Genomic DNA, 18,025 nt, shown 5'->3' with positions numbered 1-18,025 from the left:
GAGGCATGAAAACACACAACCAGTGCGATTTGCACATATTTGCGAGTGCATACATGCGTTTTTCCTCACACACACCAGATATGTATGTCGACATGCTTTTAACGTGGCAACAAGCTGAAGTTCACACCTGGTTACCACGGAGACCAAACCCGGTAACTAACCCCTTGTCCCAGCACCAATGAGTAGATGCACACCTAACACGCATAGCACACAAACACACAACACATACACACATCGCCTTAGTCCCCCCCTGTCATCAGCTGGAGGTCACAGGGCTGCTGGCCCCGCCCACACAGGTGTGCTCTGGCCAGGTCCCTCTCAGGCCGTCTGTCATCGTGCTGCCTCGCCCCGGCCGCCGCAGGAATTCAACACCAAAACACGGGTTCATGTGTCAATCATCTTTATTCATAGCACAGATTAAAGAGATACATTCGGTAAGAAGCACCGTGGCAGTTTACAGCCGTTTAATGACACTTCGGGCCGTGCTGTGCCATTTTATACACATGTTCATTGTCTGGTTTATAAAAAAAAAAAAATACATACAAGATACACTGGAATACAAAATAAAACATTACAGACGGAATGTCTCAAAAGTTTGGCTTTCAAACCGTAACAGGAGGATGGAAATGTTCTGATGATAAACAGCAGAATATATAAAGAAAACGTCGATCACGTACTAAATTCGTACTGAATCCAGATCTTAGTCGCCACCTGTAGTTTGATGGTGTCTCTCAAAATTCTCCCATCATAAAAACTTCCTTTTCCAACGTTCATACCACAGATTGGACCACAATATATATATACATATAAAGTCAAATACATATAAATTATTAACAGAATAAATAAAAGAAATGTGCCGAAAATGTTTAATACAAAGCTACCACATGATCCCACTGAGAGTATTACAGGGATGGAGTATTAGGGACAGTTGTAGGCTGGTAAAATCTGAGATTTTGAGAATAAAGTCAGAATATTTTGAGAAAAAAATATTTTGAGTCAGACTGTTATGAAAGTAAAGTTGTAGTTTTATGGGAAAAAACACTAAGAAGAATAACTTCATTCTGAAAATCTCTGGGTTATTTCCCCCCCTCAACAGTGGCCCCAACACTTCATCGTACACAACAAATATGCAGATAACTGCAGTAACATAGTGCGGCCTGGTCCTTCAAACCATTACATGCAACAACTTCCTGCCCACATACACTGTGTATATGTATAAAAGCAGCCTCTAAAAAAAGGACCTAAACACTTTCCATGTAACCACTGTGTTCAACATGTTTGGTCCGTCATGACTGCAGCAGTTAAAAAAGAAATAAAATCATCAAGTGCACGGTTGTAAAAAATAAGACCATTAACCACCTTTCATACTTAAAATAAGCAGCCAGAGGGAGAACGTGCAGGAATGACTATAATTACAACTTTAAAAAGGTGGATTTGAAGTGATTATATCTGAGTAAAGTCTTAGAGCACTTACATATATATATATTTTACTCGTCTTTGGAATATGATATGTGATAAATGACTCTCTTTAGAGCAACATCATTCCCAAAAGTCCCCAGTGTGGAGAAAAGACAGATTTATTTCAGTCTTTGTCGTTACCACCCGCATGTCTTGCCCTGCGGGTGCCGCGCTCCTTAATAATCTCTCTCCACAGGCGCTCAGTTGTGGTTTTCTCTGATGTTCTGTTGCAGCAAACGGAGGCAGCAAGGTGAGAGGATAAAGAGCTTCAAGACCCCCTAAATGCTATTTGATCAACATGCATGTCGAGCTCCAGTTCATACCTTCAGTGCAGAGGAAGGCAGCTAAGGTTGTAGTGTTCACATTCGCAGGTTATATGACCTTTAATTGTGCCTTTGCTTACAAGGAAGCTGATAGTTAGACCTTTAATAGAGATAAGGATGCAAGGTGTTTGTGTTTTTTTGCTCATAGTTAGGCTCTTAAGTGAGATTTGTGTGTGTGGATAGCGGACAGACGTGAGGAGGTCACATCACCTGGGTTTACACCATCACCCAGCTGGGTCTCAGTGGGCCTCCAGAGTAGTGCACATTAGGGATCGGTCCAACAGCTCCGACGTCTTCTTCGCCCTCTGAAGCCTCGTCTGTGTCGGTCTCGACGGTCAGCAGGACCTGGGAGAAGAGAAGAAGACTTTGATGGATGCAAGCCAACGTAGCACAGCTCAAACCATCAACTAAAAGATCCCGTGCAGAGCAGCACTACTCTCTTGGGTGCCAGCTGGAACAGGGTAAACAGTGGACATAAAAAAAATAAACAAATGTCTTTTTTCTGCTTGTTTGATGTGTTTTTCCTTGAGGAAATTCATGTATTTTGATATTTGTGATATCTATGGAGTTGTATGCAGTCTGGCTTTTGTAATGTAACCTCTTCAAATATAGATTTTTTCTTCTTTTTATGAAGAATTTCATGTGCTTTGTTCTCTATGATGTACATCTATGATATCCCATTGAAGTGTTTGCCAGGCTAAGTGCCAGGTATCTAATTCTGGTGGAGAATACTACAAAAAAATTCAAAATCAGCAATTAAAAGCAAACATATGTAATATGTAGGGGCTGCAACAAACGGTTGATTTTATTGATTAATTGATCATTTATTAAGTCTGTCAATGTCATAAAATGGTGAAAAAAATTGATCAGTTTTTTTTCCAAAAGTCTTCAAATGTCTTGTTTTGTCCGCAACCCAAATATATTCATTTTACTGTCACAGAGGAGGAAAGAAGCCAGAAAATATTCACATTTAAGAAGCTGGAATCAGAGAATTTTGACTTTTTTTCTTAAAAATGTACTGAAAACCAGTTAATCAACTATCTAAATAGTTTAAATTAAGCAATTAATCTAATAGTTGACTACGAATTGATTAATCATTGCAGCTCTAACTGTATGCAATCTGTTCCTACTCATCCTCTGTAGTACTGAAGATGGATCAACTAGATTTTGCACAGATATATTATTGTATCTCACCATGTTATAAATGTACTTGTATTGGAGAATGTGAACTTTCCGGATTCTCTGCTAATTAGCTCCCGGCTATTTTAAGAAGCCGGATGTGATTCAACAGAAACTAAATCTGATGAAGTGATGATGTAGTTTGTTCAAGTATGTTTGGATTCTACATCCGCGACAGAAAGCTTGGAAAATATCTCAGTTCTGCATTCTCAACCTAAAGTGGAAAATATCCTCGTTTATTCGCAGCCTGGAAGACGCTCTCCAGCAGCAGCAGGGATTCAGATCTCAAAGGAGCTAAATTTTCCACAACTATATGACATTTACGGCATTATAAAAGCTCCATATGTTGGTTTATGATCAGGTTTGACATGTGGGAAAGCTGATATAAAGACCACTTTAAAGAGCAGAACAGATTCAGATATGAGGATGAAGACAGGCGAGCAGCATGTATGACTGTCTCCCACACTTGTGTTACTAGCACTCAGGGCCCCTGTAGTCCGAATCTTCTATAAAGTCACGATTACTGACCGATTCTGACTGCACAAAGTTAATATCCAACTTTTATTTGGATGACACTGACGTAACACCGCGATCTGATCATCAACAACAGCATTGTGACCACGGCTTGGACCACCGCCCCCACCAAGACCTCATCCGAGTCAATGCCCCTCTATCCGTCCCCCTCCTCCACTTCACTCTGCTTTCCATAACATCAGCGCGTGGAAACGACTCCTAAATGTCACTTTTATTCCCGGGATGAAGGCTCGACTTATAGCTGCCTGGCAGATGACCAGAGATAAAGTAAAGAGGAGGGAAGGGATAAACACTGAACACGAGGGTCGTGCCCCCCCAACAGTCACTTGTCCTGATGAGAGAGGGGAAAAAGAAATGACACGGGCTTCTGTGCCATGTGGAGGAGGCGGCTATTAACCGATTCCCTGAACACAACAGGCCTGTTACAGTTTCAGCAGTCCAGATTAAACAGAACTCGACCCAAAACTCACAGGAGCTGAATAAAAAAGTCAGATCATGTGGGCGTCCTCTTCGTCGAGTGTGTATAACGCATACTACGCAATCCTCTACCATGCTGCAAGAAAATATTCTTTAATTCACCCAAATTACAAAAGAAGGAGTCAAAAAGCACCTTTCAAATTATGGCTAAAAGTATGTGGACATCCCCAAAAGAATAAAACCTCCATAACAAACCAGAATCCACCAGCTTCAAACAATAACGATGGAGGAAAGGGAGGAAAACAGTCTGACTCAGTATTTCTTGGACGGACTTCTTCTGGGTTTGTTCCTCATTAGACCGAGTGTAGAGAGAGGAAATCTGTATGGTGTGTGAGCGTGTGTGTGTGTCTGTTTCCCTCATCCCCCAAAACAACAGGTGCGGTGTACACCCAAGCGTGACGGCGTGGCTACCATCAACCATCAACTACCATTTTCACACACATTAAAGTCTTGTTCGCTTCATCAAAAAGCAGAGATATTAAACGGTCACATTCTTGTTTGGGAACAGGCTTTAGCAAAACTTTCTGTACTGTACTTTACAGAACATCAAAAAGTAATCCCCTTTAAAAGCCGGTGAGTCACAGCCAGAGCAGATGGCTCAGTCGCATTCCTCTAATTACTCTGAATTTTACTAATTTTTAGGGAATTTAAACTGTTTTAATGCTACCTGAAGTTTAAATAAAGACATTAAACGTTTGAAATTTAACTGGAAAAGATTGTCCAAGACTAAATTTGTTCTTTAGACTCCAGAAATGCTCTAGAAGTTCAGCTGTTAGCAAAATCAAACACATTTAACCTGGTATTAAAATGGGATCTGTATCCAAATACATTACTCGGATTGTAAACTATCTGATCTTGTATTTTTAATGCGTTCTTGTTACCCCTCATTGGATCAGACCTCTGCTCTCCAGAGCAAAACTTGCGCTTGAGTAATACGAGTTGGCGGCAAATCAGCACCAGACTCCCTTTAAAAAACACAGCGTTTTGTGAGTCGTTGAGTCAGGGGAAACTTTATAACTCTGAAAAACTGTCGATGACAAGTTCTTAATTATTTGGCCCCACCTGTAAATTCTGCATATGTAATACATTACATTATTGATTTCTTTGTACAAAAATATTGTATCAGTTAATTCACATTTATTTCAGAGAGCTTTTCCTCTGACTAGACACCAAAGTGATGATTTGTTCCTCTGTTTGTATCAAATCTAAATCACAGATCTTATGAACTTGAACAGCGATGATCTCCAGAACGAAGCAGCTGGTTTCATCACATAAATCGAGTAAAAACAATCAGCAGCTGTTCACTTTGCTCTGCTCTGTTGGTACAAACATCAGTTAATTCTCACCCGTGACTCCTCACTGTTCGCCCAGGGCAGCGAGTCGGCCTTCTTCACCGAGCTGTCGCAGGAGTCGTCCAGGCTCTTCATCGTCTTGTACTTCCTCATCATCAGGCTGTCAACCACCCAGAACATGATGGACTACAGGGGGAGCCAGAGAGACGAGACACCGGGGTCACTACTTCTGCAGAGATTAAAGACTAAGCCTGCTTCTTATTTGTGATATGTGACAGTAGTACTCACGTTCACTATGAAGGGCACGATGAGCATGACCAGCACCAGCTCCAGCTGAGGGTTAGCAATGTAGCTCAGCAACACCTCCTGCAACTAAAACAGAAGGAAAGAGAGTTTAACACACTGACGCAGGTTGATAATGGTCACTTTAAACCAAAAGCCAAAAAAAAAAAAAAAAATCCACAGATATCTTTTCTTTGAATTCAAGATACAATCAAGGTACACAACTATATGACCACTTCTTTAACTTTTAGGTTCCACCAACACTGAATTTCTCTCATTTCTTGAAAATGATCACGTCAACTGAATTAAATCTGAATGAAGACGGGCCATAACCATGTAACAAACATAAATAGGAAGCTGTTGACTGAAGTACAGACAGACAGGACTTGAATCTCAACTTCCCCTCACCAGAACAAACAGTGTTACTATTAATAACACTAATGTTTATACCGAGTGTTTGTCAAAAAGCAATTTTTGACAAACAAAGGAAGCGGGGCCACATAGAGCTGTACAACATAAATGTCCTTCTATCTGAATATAAATAAGAAATAAACAAATAAACTGTCTTATTCCACAGAAAAGCATCTGTTGCTATGGTAAGGGCTAGTCTGAATAAACAAATATGAACCCTGGTGTCATGCAAACACACTGTCCTTCAAATACATTCACATTGCCACACCCATGTTTCCATTTTTTATCCTCCACTTGTTTATTCTCTCTGTAGTCTGGATGACTTTCATCTCTCAAAGCTGCCAGAGAAATGACAAACAAAGCCAAAATAGAAATGAGAGAGGATTGTTAAAATCTTATGATTTTTTAAATGGAGTCTGGTTGAACAGGTCAAGATCAGTTTGGATGTAAAAATGTTGTTTGTTACATTATTAAGGACTGAAAACCTCTGTTTCAGTTAAAGTCAAGTGAGATTAATTTGTAATGACATCATCATGGACCAGTCACATTAAGTTAAGTTTAGTCACAGGCTCAGCTGACACACATGTTACACAATTTTGGCAAGACAAACAATGAGAAAGTCAATCTACGAGATTTTTTCCCATGCCAGTGGTTTGATAATGTCACAGAATGACCTGAACGCAGCACATGTAGCCGTACGGTTTACTTACTTTGGACCATCCGGGGACGAGCAGCACCAGGCTGATCACGCCTTTCTCCAGCACCATGATGAGCAGGTAGATGCCACACTGACCCAACCATGCTGCTGCCTGGGGAGGATCACCTGGAGGAGAGAGAGGGGGAAAAACATCAGTAAAGTGGCCGTCTCATATATAAACACACACGTTTTTTTATATTTTTAGTCAGCTTAATATATCTATATCTGCAGAAACATATCTGTTCTGCTACAGTTGGGTATTTAAATTGCCTTTCCAACCCTTGGCTAAACCCTTCCAGAAGGTTACACAGGTGTCTCAACACGGCAGACACAAAGGAGGACAAGTCTGTCATTAAGACAGGAAGAAGGGAGGAGGGAGACACGCAGACAACACTGAGAACAAGAGAGAGACAGACAGAGAGAGAGAGAATACAACAAAGAAAGAATCCCCTGACAACAATTTGAGCGAGGGCTGCAGCTAACAGTTTGTCATCATTAATTAATCTGCTGCTTCTCACTGTTTTTCTTCTGGTTATGAAATGCCAAAAAATGTGAAAAAGCACATCACAGTTTCCACATTCAGCAAGCTGGAACTATCAAGTGTTTGACATTTTGCTTGAAAAATGTCTGAAACAATTTATCGATCATCAAAATAGTTGGCCATGAATTTTCTTTCAGACTTATAAATGAATCAACTGATTGTTGACGCTCCAATTTCAGTGCGTTTACTGGAGATCATCTGAACATTTTTGGTTACACAAATCTCTTAAAAATGTTGGTATTCTTCAGGGAAAAAGAGAATCAAAAATAAACTTGAACCTGATCATGAAAAGAGAAGTGACATAGAGACTAAATCAACCTTGCTGAGAAATTTTCCATCACAAAAGGAGGGAATGCAAAACTAAAAGCCAACAGCAAAGTGAGTGTAATAACTGGCATGGAGTTAAACCCTCTCTGAAGCCACTGGGAATGTTTTCCAGGCGGGGTTGCAGCTGGAGATGCTGGCTCTCCTCCCTGTCTACCTCTGGTGGGTCTACTGCGCCCTCCGGTGGCGGCCACCAGGCTGTATTTTAGTGTCACTTTCCTTTAAAGATTTTTTTTAATAAAAAAGACACAGAAACCATCTTTTCCCTCACCGTATTCTCCAAACATGAGCAGCGTCCACTGCTTGTACTCCACCAGTTTGGACACCAGCTTCACAGCCAACCAGATGACCAGCATCCCCAACGTGGCGTCCAGGAGGAAGTTCATCAGATACCTTAATGGAAAAATGGAATAAATCACATTTTCAGTGAGACATCCCTGACAGCCGAGCAACATCTTATCACGACTTGGTTACAGTAATCGATGACTCACAGGGAGCATGGATCTTCTTTGGTGAGCGTTGACAGGAAGACGTTGGCAAAGTGGATGAAAAGAGCACCGATGGCCTGCTTGGATGTGTCAAAAAACCTGGAAAGGATAAGACGGAGCACGTTAAGTCTCTTTTTTATGAATTGTAATGTCACAGACGAGAAAGCAGGCCAATATAGTACGGAAATGTGAAGCTTTCTATTGTTTCTATTGGTTTATTTGATCAATCCCTGAGAAAATGAAGGGTTCAACCAACACTTTATTTACTTTAACAGACTTTACTCATCCATGCAAGTGTGTAAAATGTAAGAATGTAGGACAAGATAAGGAAGAAGAAGAAAATGAAAATAAATTCTGACCAGATCCTCCAGGGTCGTCTGATCCCTACAGGCTCCCGAAACCTCTTCACTGCAAACAAAAGAAGAAAGCCAATGAATTCATCAATATCGTTTCCCACTAGACTTGTGTTTATCCTGCAAAACAAAAACCATGTAACACGGTTTCTTCAGAGATTGTTTGACCTCCACAGAGAAGCTCGTCTTTTTTACAGGTCTGAAGGTCGAGAGGGGAGCGCGGAGAGATGAAACACAATCGCACATCTTCCCTCGCTTCACGCAGCCACAACACTTCATTCCTCCCCACGGGGCTCAGGGTGAACAGATGCCCACTGTTCCTCTTATCTCGCCATCTCACAAGGTCAGAAAGCGTGACTCGGCATGTGAAAACAGGATCGAGGCTTCCTGCAGACGTGTTCTACATCTGTGACCTCCATCGTTCTTCTGGTTTTGTATTTATCGGTTGTTTTGATGTAGTTTAATTTGATGTTCAGTATGAAGTATTTATAAATATCTATGGATCTACGACACTGGAAGCAGTGGTATAATTATTCATACTTTTCTGGTATTCTTCCTGCATTTTTCAAAGTTTTTAAGCCATTTAAAGTCGCTTCACCTAGATTGCTTACTGGTTTATTGATTAAAGTAAACATTCATCCAAAAATTAAACCTCAGTGAAGATTCCAGCTTAAAAAAAGGGTGTAAATAATGTCTTTTCAAATCAATTTGGGATGCTGGGGCTTCGATTATACCTGACAAGCTTTATTGGGCCTTTATTGGTTGTTTTTTTCCGTTTCAAAACAAGTCCCCATCTTCTTCAGTTGTTTAGGAGAATGCTGCAACACTGTATGGCTGTGAAGCTCCAGAAATGTTTTGTGGACGACGAAACTTCACCCGACTTTCCATCCAGCTTGGGGTCGAGTAGATAATGACTGAATTATTAATCATTTCCTGCTTCCAGCCTCTCAAAAACAGATTCAGGATTTAATGCTTCTTGTCTTCTTTATATCCTTGTAAAGTGAAAATCTTTAGGTTTTGGGATTTTGATCTGACAACACAAGTTATGCGAATGTTTTCTTTTGGGCTCTTATTTTATGATTTTTTTTTTTCAAGCAAAAAAAAATAAGTATATTTAAAGTGTGTCCCGAATTTCCTTCAGGATTAATAAAATTCTACCCCATGTCTTTTCTCTGGAAAAGAGAAAAAAGACATGAGACATAAACATTTCTCTTCACAAAAAGGCTCAAATTGGATTGTCTTCACAGATAAAGAAATGTGGTGGCTATACTGGATGTTCAGCCTTTATCTGTATTATGCGAGCGCAGGAATAATGATGATTCAATGGAAGGAAACTCCCAAAAATAGCTTTTTGAGGAAGAGCCCTCTTAACACAGTTCAGCAGAGGGATGCAGGGTGCAGGCTCGACTGTGACTTGGCATACCGCCACTGTGATCATAGCTGAAGGGCCCTTAGTGCTCTGCTGAACACAAATAATGTGGTGTAAATATTAACAGATGCATGTGCGTTGACCAAGAACGACACTTGTGCCGAGAACAGGAAAGGAAAAAAGATGAGAGAGTGGGAGGGGTATCGATTTCTATACTAATAAGTAACTTAGTGGAGGTTAGAGCTCATTGATCTCACTCAACCTCAAGGCCCGGCCTAATTCTGCTGCACTTCACTGCTCTGAGGCTGAACCCGCCTGCTTGATTAGCTGAAGAAATCAACATGAGTGCACTGACCTTTTCAGGCTACACTCGAATTATTAGACCATATGCCAACACACTCCTGTTATAAGTGGATACTATACAGAGCGCAGAGTGGCCTCGGATTTACGCCATTACAAAAGGTGAACTGACAATAAAAGCATTTTTATCTGGCCACGACACCTGGAAGCTAAATACAGTCAACTTTATTATGGAATAGTCAAGGAACGGATTGGAAAATAACTATATAGCTTAAATGTAATATGAAAAGTAATACAGGAAATCCTCACTGGACATATGAGGTTGAATTTAATGGACTGCATGCAGTTTTTTAGTGACACCTTTCTGCTCCAGAGGCATTAAAATTTACCCCGCGGTGCCAAAACTGCTGAGATGCCCAACATTCTCCAAGTCAGCTGCCACAGAATCACAAGTTATTTAGCAGTCAATGGCCATTGTTCACAGTAAATCCTCAATCTGGCTGTAAAGGAGCATCTTGTTTTGCTGTTAGGGCAGACACTCAAAAACAAAAAGTGGCTGAACTTCTCATATATTACACTTAAAGCTGCTTATACTGTGAAAACTACTGGTTACAAGACTGACAGGGAGGCAGATATTAACTGTGAAGTTCAAGTTTCATTAAATCATCAAATATTAATCAATCAAATATCCCTTGAGCATTTGCCAGTGATGTATTTGATGTGAATATATATTGATTTTCACTGATAAAACATAAAAATGTTATCAGTATATTGTTTGCAGGCATTTTTATTATTTTGGGGCAACAACAACAACAACAACAACAACAACAAAGCCCTGGATTAAAAAAACATGCCATTCTGCCACAGGGAGAGACCATGACGACACTTCCCTTGAAAACATCGCAATTTATGAAGCTGCTTTGTTTACAGGCACACATACAGATGGAGAATGGCACACCTTCATTATTTATGGTTAATTTGGGTCTTAATGGCAAATTCGGGGATATATATATGCCACAAAGCGATGATCATACGATTAAAATATGTATTTTAAAAATGGTACACACACGCCGCTTCCGCTCTTTGCAAGTCTGTGTTTTGTGGACGTGGACGGCGTTTGTTAATCGCAATTAACAAAAAAAGCTGAAATTCCTATGTAAAACTTTATTTTTTACAACATCTAAATCATGCCGAATTGAATAGAGACCCCTTATTAGCCAAGTAAAGTTTGAATAATGCTGGATTTGAGCATGTGTTGCTGTCCAGAAGCAAAGCGATCATAAATTGGCATATTTTTCAAGGGAGTTTGGCGTCAAGCGAATGAGGCTCCGTGGAAACAAACGTCAACAAAACGCCACGTGGACTCGTGAAGCCTTTTAAAAGCGAGTTTGTGCACTTTGTGTTTTGAGCATCTTTCCCGTGAATAAACACAAAGAAAAGGTGTTTTCATTAGCAGGAGTCGGTTCAGGTACTCACACATCAGCGTGCTGAAGGCGACGATGGCCAGGAGTCCCTGGATCAAGACGCCGAACCGGTCCGTCAAAGCTCCGTTATCGCAGCCGTGGGGATTCGCCTTGTTGATGTCGGACATGTTGGTGACTTCCAACACTTCGTTGTCCAAGAATCGTTTCACCAAGAAGACCCCGCTGTAGCCGTACATGTCCATGTTGACACGATAAAAACAAGGGAGCAGTCGGAGGACAAAAGGAGCTCCCTCGGTGGGCTGAGACGGGCTTAACGGCGAACCTTTCCGGTACCGAGGACGACAAACCGCCTGATTTTAACTTCCGGCGATAGATTCGAGTTAAAAGTTGTTTTTCAGTGTTTTCCCGAGGCTGATGCTACGTCTCATGATGCACAGGATCGATTATCTGACTCACATCCATGTTTTTGACAACGATAACACGGACCGTTAAGTAGGCGACACGAGAGTCGCGCTTCCGGTTGAAAATATTTCAAAATAAAAGCCACCAATTGGAACAGCTTGTCAGAAATACAAAACAAAAGGACAGGCTACAAACTGACAGGCTGTTTCTCAATATGTTCTACAAATATCACATATTGCAAGTTCAAATTTTATATTTAGGCTATATGGACTTAAATGTAAAAAAAATAATAATAATAATAATAAATAAAAAGTTTATTTTGGTGAGGGTCAGTTGTCCTTCATGCGAAAACATCAGTAACCTTTCTTGTTTCATGCTCACAGTTTGTTTTGTTTCATGTCATTGTTAGTTCATAATTAAAATGAATAATAGAATAATAGTAATAACAACAGGCAGAGACATGGACAAAACTGAATAATACATAAACAACATAGGAAGCATTTTAAGTGGTGGAATAAATGCATTTTTTTTATATTTTGGATAGCTCACTTGAAAGCCTTATTTGCATAAAATATCTATTTTATAATCATAACCTGAAGTGTCCCTAATGGACATGGAAAAAGGTGAATGTTTTCTGCCCTAGAGCAGTCTGCATTGTAAATTTTGTGGTAGATGACTCCTTTTTCAACTGACTCTGTTCTTAGCTCATTTTTCTCTTCTTGGAAGACTATTATTATGTGATGTCAGTATGTTTTTTATTTATTGCCTTTTGTATTGTTTATGTTCATGTGGCTGTCCAGGTTTCCCTTGCAAAAGATTTCCCCATCCTCGTTTGAACTTAAGATAAGATAAGATGTAACTTTATTGATCCCACGGAGGAGAAATTAAATTTGGCGCAGCAGCAAAAAAACAGCACAAAAAGTAGCATTGTGAGGCGGGAAAGGACTAAGAGAAAAATAAAATAGAAATACACTCAAACAAATAGATAAAGTTAATAGAATTGTAATATACACTCAATGGATCTGTGTGCATAAACCTGTGCAATGCTCATCTAAATGTGCAATGTGAAAAATGTTGCAAAAATATATTATATACTTACATAAGATTTAAAATAAATCAATAACTCAATAAAATGTAATCAACCCTCACAGAGCCAGAGCTCTACTCCAACCTGCTGCATTCATATTCTTTTGTTCCCATTTTCCACCCTTTTTTATTTTGAAGGGACATTTACCTAACTTCCTGTCGCGGTTCGTCTTAATTGACCGCGCGGCAGAATTCCTTGAATGTGCGCGAGGCCGCTCCAGAGCCTTTCTGCTCGTGCGCCGAAGGGGCAATTAAAGCGCTGCTCACGTGAAGCCGCAATAAAGGAAACCTTTGGGTTCAAAGTCTGTCAGGTGCGAGTCGTTCACGCTTAAAACAGCAGGTTTTACCTGTGAGGCTTCGTTCTGGGATTCCTAATTAGGCTACAAAATAATCTGATGCAGGCCAGTTTAGAGAGTTAGGAGGCTGATGCAGGCCAGTTTAGAGAGTTAGGAGGATTATACCTGGAGCCTCTCAGGTGGCCACACAGCCGACATGTAGGCCTTCAGTGCCCAACTCAGACTAGCTGTTTTGTTAAGCTGTTACAATAAAATGAATAAAAATCAGTTTTGATTTGGACCGATGAACACACACCGCAGCCATCTCTGTAGAAATGGCCAAATTCTGTATGGAGTTTGGCTCTGCAGTGTCACCAACAGCCACTGAGTGCTTGTGTGAAGTGGCCAAACACCCGCAATAACGGTATTGAAATGACAACATTAAAGGATAACTTCACCCAAAAATGAAAACTCAGTCGTTATGTGCTCACCGTCGTGCCGATGTCAAGTTTCGCATTCTATAAAACATTTCTGGAGCGTCATGGAAAAACAGTGTTGCTGCATTCTCCTAAAGAGTAGATGGGGACTTGTTTTAAAACGAAAAAACAACCAAAACAAAAAACATAAAAAGGCTCCATGCAGCTTGTCTGGCTTAATCCAAGTCTCCAGAAGCCCTGAGATACCAAATAGATACGAAAAGATGTTACTTACACCCTCAACGTGTCGAGATTTCAACTTATAAAAGGCTGTAAATGACGTAATTTCTAATAGGATTATGCCGGACAAGCTGTTTGGAGAAACTATAGGGGTTTTCTGGTTGTTTTATCATTCAGAAATGTAAATTCAGTCATTATCTCCTCAACCTCATGCTGATGGAGAGTCAGCTGAAGTTTCGTCATCCACAAAACATTTCTGGAGCTTCACAGCAAAACAGTGTCGCAGTGTTCTCCTGAAAAATAGATGGGGACTTGATTTAAAACGTTAAAAAACAACCTGAACAAAACATAAAGTGGCTCCTTACAGCTCATCCAAGTCTCTGGGAGCCTTGAAAAGACTTTATTTACACCGTCGACTTCAGACGGGTTGCGCGTTAACGCTTTCAGCTTAGCAGCTACAGTGAAGATTTTGGCTTTAAAGAGGGGTGTAAATAACATCTTTTAAAAAAACAAGTCCAAATCTCCTTCGGTTGTTTAGAAGAACGCTGCAACACTGTTTTGCTGTGAAGCTCCAGAAATGTTTTGTGGACTGTGAAACTTCACCTGACATTAAATCCACATGCGGGTGAGTAGACAATGACAGACATTTTTGGGTGGACTGGTCCTTTAAGGTTCAGCAGGAAGTTTTGACACAGTAAATTAAAGACACATCCATGTTTTGCATTTACTGAATTGACCTACACACCTAAATTTTTAAAAAATTCTGAGAAGAAGTTAATGTCACTGCATCTGTATCATTCCAGTTTTACTAAAAGGTTCATTGAAGCCTGACAAGATGATGTGAAACCAGAATCATTTATGAGTGTTGCCAAAACAAAAAACGGTCCTCTTCCTCGTGCAGGGAGGCTGCGGGCTAATGCACGAGTCAAGTGTGTGTGTGTGTGTGTGTGTGTGTGTGTGTAAAAGGGGGGGTATAATCCTTCCTCTCGCGCGCTTGGAAAAGCCTCTTCTCTGGCAGATTAATGGAGCAGGGCGCACGCTCCAACCATCTGTTCCTCCAGCGGCATCGCACCGGCACGACCGTGTCTCTGTCTCCTGTCTTCTTCACGAGTCCTTTTGTGTCTTCTTTATGAGTCACATCCGTCAACCAAACACTAAAGCCTCCCGTCACAGGTTTCAAAATAAAACCGACAGACTATTGTGCCAATCTCTGTCATAAGAGCCGACATTTATTTTGTAGCATTTTGTATATTTCCCCTTGAATTTTAGTAGCTTTCTGTGTTTAAAGGGGTAATAATACAAACTCATAGATATTTATTTGTTCCATAAGTGAATAAACAAGCTGTTCTCAGAGGAAAGCACCGTTTGAAGCAAGAAAAAGGTGGCAGGGTCCGCCACATATAGACAAAACAGTATGAAATGGTGTTGTCCTTTAAGATCAGTTTGTTTATTCAGTCATGAAAAGGAAGAGAGTTTGTTTAGGCATTATCTTCTGATTATAATTTATTCCACAAAACTACATAGTGCACCTTTAAAGCTTTAAACCTTTTTGGCTTGTGGTCCTTTAAAATGTAGAAAATGTCTTCTTGTGATCCATCATGAAGAGAAGAGTTTAATTTAAAGGCTTGGAGACGTTAATGCTTCCAGTTTTTCACATTAAAAGAACAAAACATTTAACAAAACCTTCAAAATAAACATGATAATATAAATCTAAACAATAATAAACATATTTTTGGGGACCCTTGGGGGTTCTGAGTCACAGGTTGAGAACCGCATCCCTGAAAGCCACAATATAATCAGTTAATTGTATATTTAGACAGTAGATCGGTCCTGCTTTCCATTTTATGAAGTTATGAAACATGAACAAAAAGAAAAACTCTTCTCTGTGAGTCTCCAAACATCCAGATGAATGTTTTACAGATTGTATATTCAACCAGATCTCATGAAAAAGGCAAAAAATGTCATATATAGATCAAGGTTTTCCCCTGATATGTAGGCTACAGCTCGTTCATTCATGACTGGACTGGTGGCAGTGGAAGTCGGGGAACATTTGGGGATTTTTCAGGGGATTCCCAGCAAAATATTCAAAAGGTAAACAGACATTTGGGCTTATTTTGTACCCACAACCGTTCTCAAAGGAGACCTCGACACTTAAAGCAGAACATGTGAGTTTAATTTTGCTCACTTTGGTGTCATGCCTCAACAAACCTCGTGTTACCGGTGAAAATCATCTAAGGTTTCACTTTCTGTCAGCAAAAAGACTTCCAGCCTGAGAGTTCGGTTCAGTTCAGAGCCAGAAAACCTCTCAGCATGTAAGTCTCAAGCTGAACCTCATGTCGATCGTGTTGTTAATATCTGTTTGTCAAGTCTTCATGGAAATATGTGCCAACCTTTGAACCAAAGACGTGACTTTCAGCTGCGGTGCGATGCGCTGCTACCACTAGAGGATACTGTTGACTTTGATAAGAGATGGACCTTTTATGAAATAACAAAATCTCAGGACATTTTTCAAAAGCTGTTTGGAGAAAAGAGATATCCAACTTTTAAAAAAACAAAAAAACACAAAAAACAAATGGAAAAGAGTGAAGTGGATTGAAATGAGTGATCATAAATTAATGACTTTTCAGGGTTATTCATGCACAGGAGCAACTGATGATGAGACGACAGAGTAATCCGCTGTATTTTCTTTAAATATCAACACTTTCTTGTTGTTTTAATGATGATTAGTGTTGAAATTTTCCTTCCTGTTAATAATAAACGGTGCAGTTGAAGAAATATTCAGTCTTGGATCAAATAAATGCACGTAAACACTGAAAAAACACTGATTAATTCAATTTTAAACAGCAACTATGATGAAATAATACATAATAATGTAAACAGATTGAAATTAATACATCAAAATAAGGTTTAAAGGGCGTAAAAATTGTGTTTTTGGTTGTGTAACGCTCACTTTTCCGTTGTGGTGTGTTTGGTTTTGTAGGCGTCGACTGAACTTCAGTTCCCTATTTATAACAGGCTGAAGAAACACTTTTTTTTTTTTTTTTTTTTAGTGCTTCGGCGCTAAAAGGTCTGTGAAGGAGTTGGCTTGAACAAAAAAAAAATATCTGTAGATGTTTTTTTGGACATGCGCAGACGGGAGATGCCATATTGGAACGGGGGCAGCAGCTGAGAGAGAGCGAGAGAGGGAGAGAGAGAGAGGGAGGGAGACACACACAGGGAGAGAGAGAGAGAGAGAGAGAGAGAGAGGGAGAGAGAGAGAGAACAGAGGGGGTCTCGTGAAGGAGAGAGGCGACAAAAAACTTGGACAGGTAAGACAGGTGACGGGCTCCGGCGCTCGCGGGGAGGGCTTTTTCCGCCGTTGCTGCGTTTCGTTATTTTCGTTATGTCGACGGAATTTAGACACGAGGAGTTTTTGTTTCTCAGCAACAACCAAAAAAAAAAAAAAAAAAGAAAAAAGCATGAAGTGCTCTCGAGGAGAATAGTCGCGAGCGTGTGTCCACGAGCCCCCCCCCCCCCCTCCCCGCACCTCCTCCCACCCCACCCCTCAAGTTGCTCAAAGTGTCTCTCACGCGCCGTAATTAACAGGAGAGGACGCTGGTCTCGAGGCACTCGCGGGTAATTTATTGCGTTGTTTTTTTAATCGCTGACGTGTAATTAACTGGAATAATGTGTTTGATAATCAGCCGCTCGGATGTTGTTTTAATGTGTTTTAATGTTTAATGTCCACGACGCGTTTTTTTCCCTTGTTTGTTTGTTTGTTTGCTGTGAACGCCGGAGTTGTTTTTTTTTCCCTCTTCTTCTTCTTCTTCTTCTTCTTCTTCGCAACACGAACGTTACAAAAATGACTTATCGCCGTCATTTGCCTGCAGATGAGTCACTTGGGATTTTTTTTTTATTTTCGTCACCCTCTCGTGAAGGTGCGTGGAAAATGAAAAGAGAGAAAAAAAAAAAAAAAAAGAAGCCATCGGAAAATACCGGACACTGCCAAAATGTCAAACCACTTTCAACATGGCGGGTTATTGGTGTTCAGAGGGGACGAAACTGCGCCTTAAAATCTTTGAACGAGGAAAAAATACAACGCCGGCAGATAACGCGCCCGGTTCGGTTTCTTTTGATGCGCACACGCGAGGTTTAATCAATTAAATTCAAAGTGT

At 40.4% G+C, this 18,025-nt stretch overlaps 2 protein-coding genes across 4 annotated transcripts in view; one reads left to right on the top strand and one right to left on the bottom strand.

Moving 5' to 3' along the window:
• Positions 1–383: 383 nt before the first annotated feature.
• Positions 384–11,920, bottom strand: tmem110l (transmembrane protein 110, like). The gene is made up of 8 exons (XM_073480994.1): positions 11,505–11,920; positions 8,366–8,414; positions 8,010–8,105; positions 7,790–7,911; positions 6,667–6,779; positions 5,552–5,635; positions 5,318–5,449; positions 384–2,126 (listed from the first exon to the last, which is right to left on the bottom strand). Exons 1-8 carry the CDS (start codon positions 11,692–11,694, stop codon positions 1,998–2,000), a joined length of 915 nt encoding a protein of 304 aa, XP_073337095.1. The 5' UTR covers positions 11,695–11,920; the 3' UTR covers positions 384–1,997.
• Positions 11,921–17,049: 5,129 nt separating this feature from the next.
• sfmbt2 (Scm like with four mbt domains 2) overlaps positions 17,050–18,025 on the top strand; it is a 52,445-nt gene continuing 51,469 nt past the window's right edge. Inside the window, exon 1 of one of the 3 annotated variants that reach the window (XM_073480931.1) lies at positions 17,050–17,179. The gene's annotated coding sequence lies outside the window, so the exon portion shown is untranslated. Of the gene's footprint in view, positions 17,180–17,438; positions 17,487–18,025 lie in introns of those variants that run through there. The other 2 variants (XM_073480930.1, XM_073480932.1) reach the window with 2 other exon arrangements.

Source organism: Pagrus major, chromosome 14, assembly GCF_040436345.1.
Source record: "Pagrus major chromosome 14, Pma_NU_1.0".
NCBI classification, from domain to species: Eukaryota; Metazoa; Chordata; class Actinopteri; order Spariformes; family Sparidae; genus Pagrus; species Pagrus major.
Note: the sequence above shows the minus strand (reverse complement) of the source record. Positions and strands in the feature narration are given on the sequence as shown.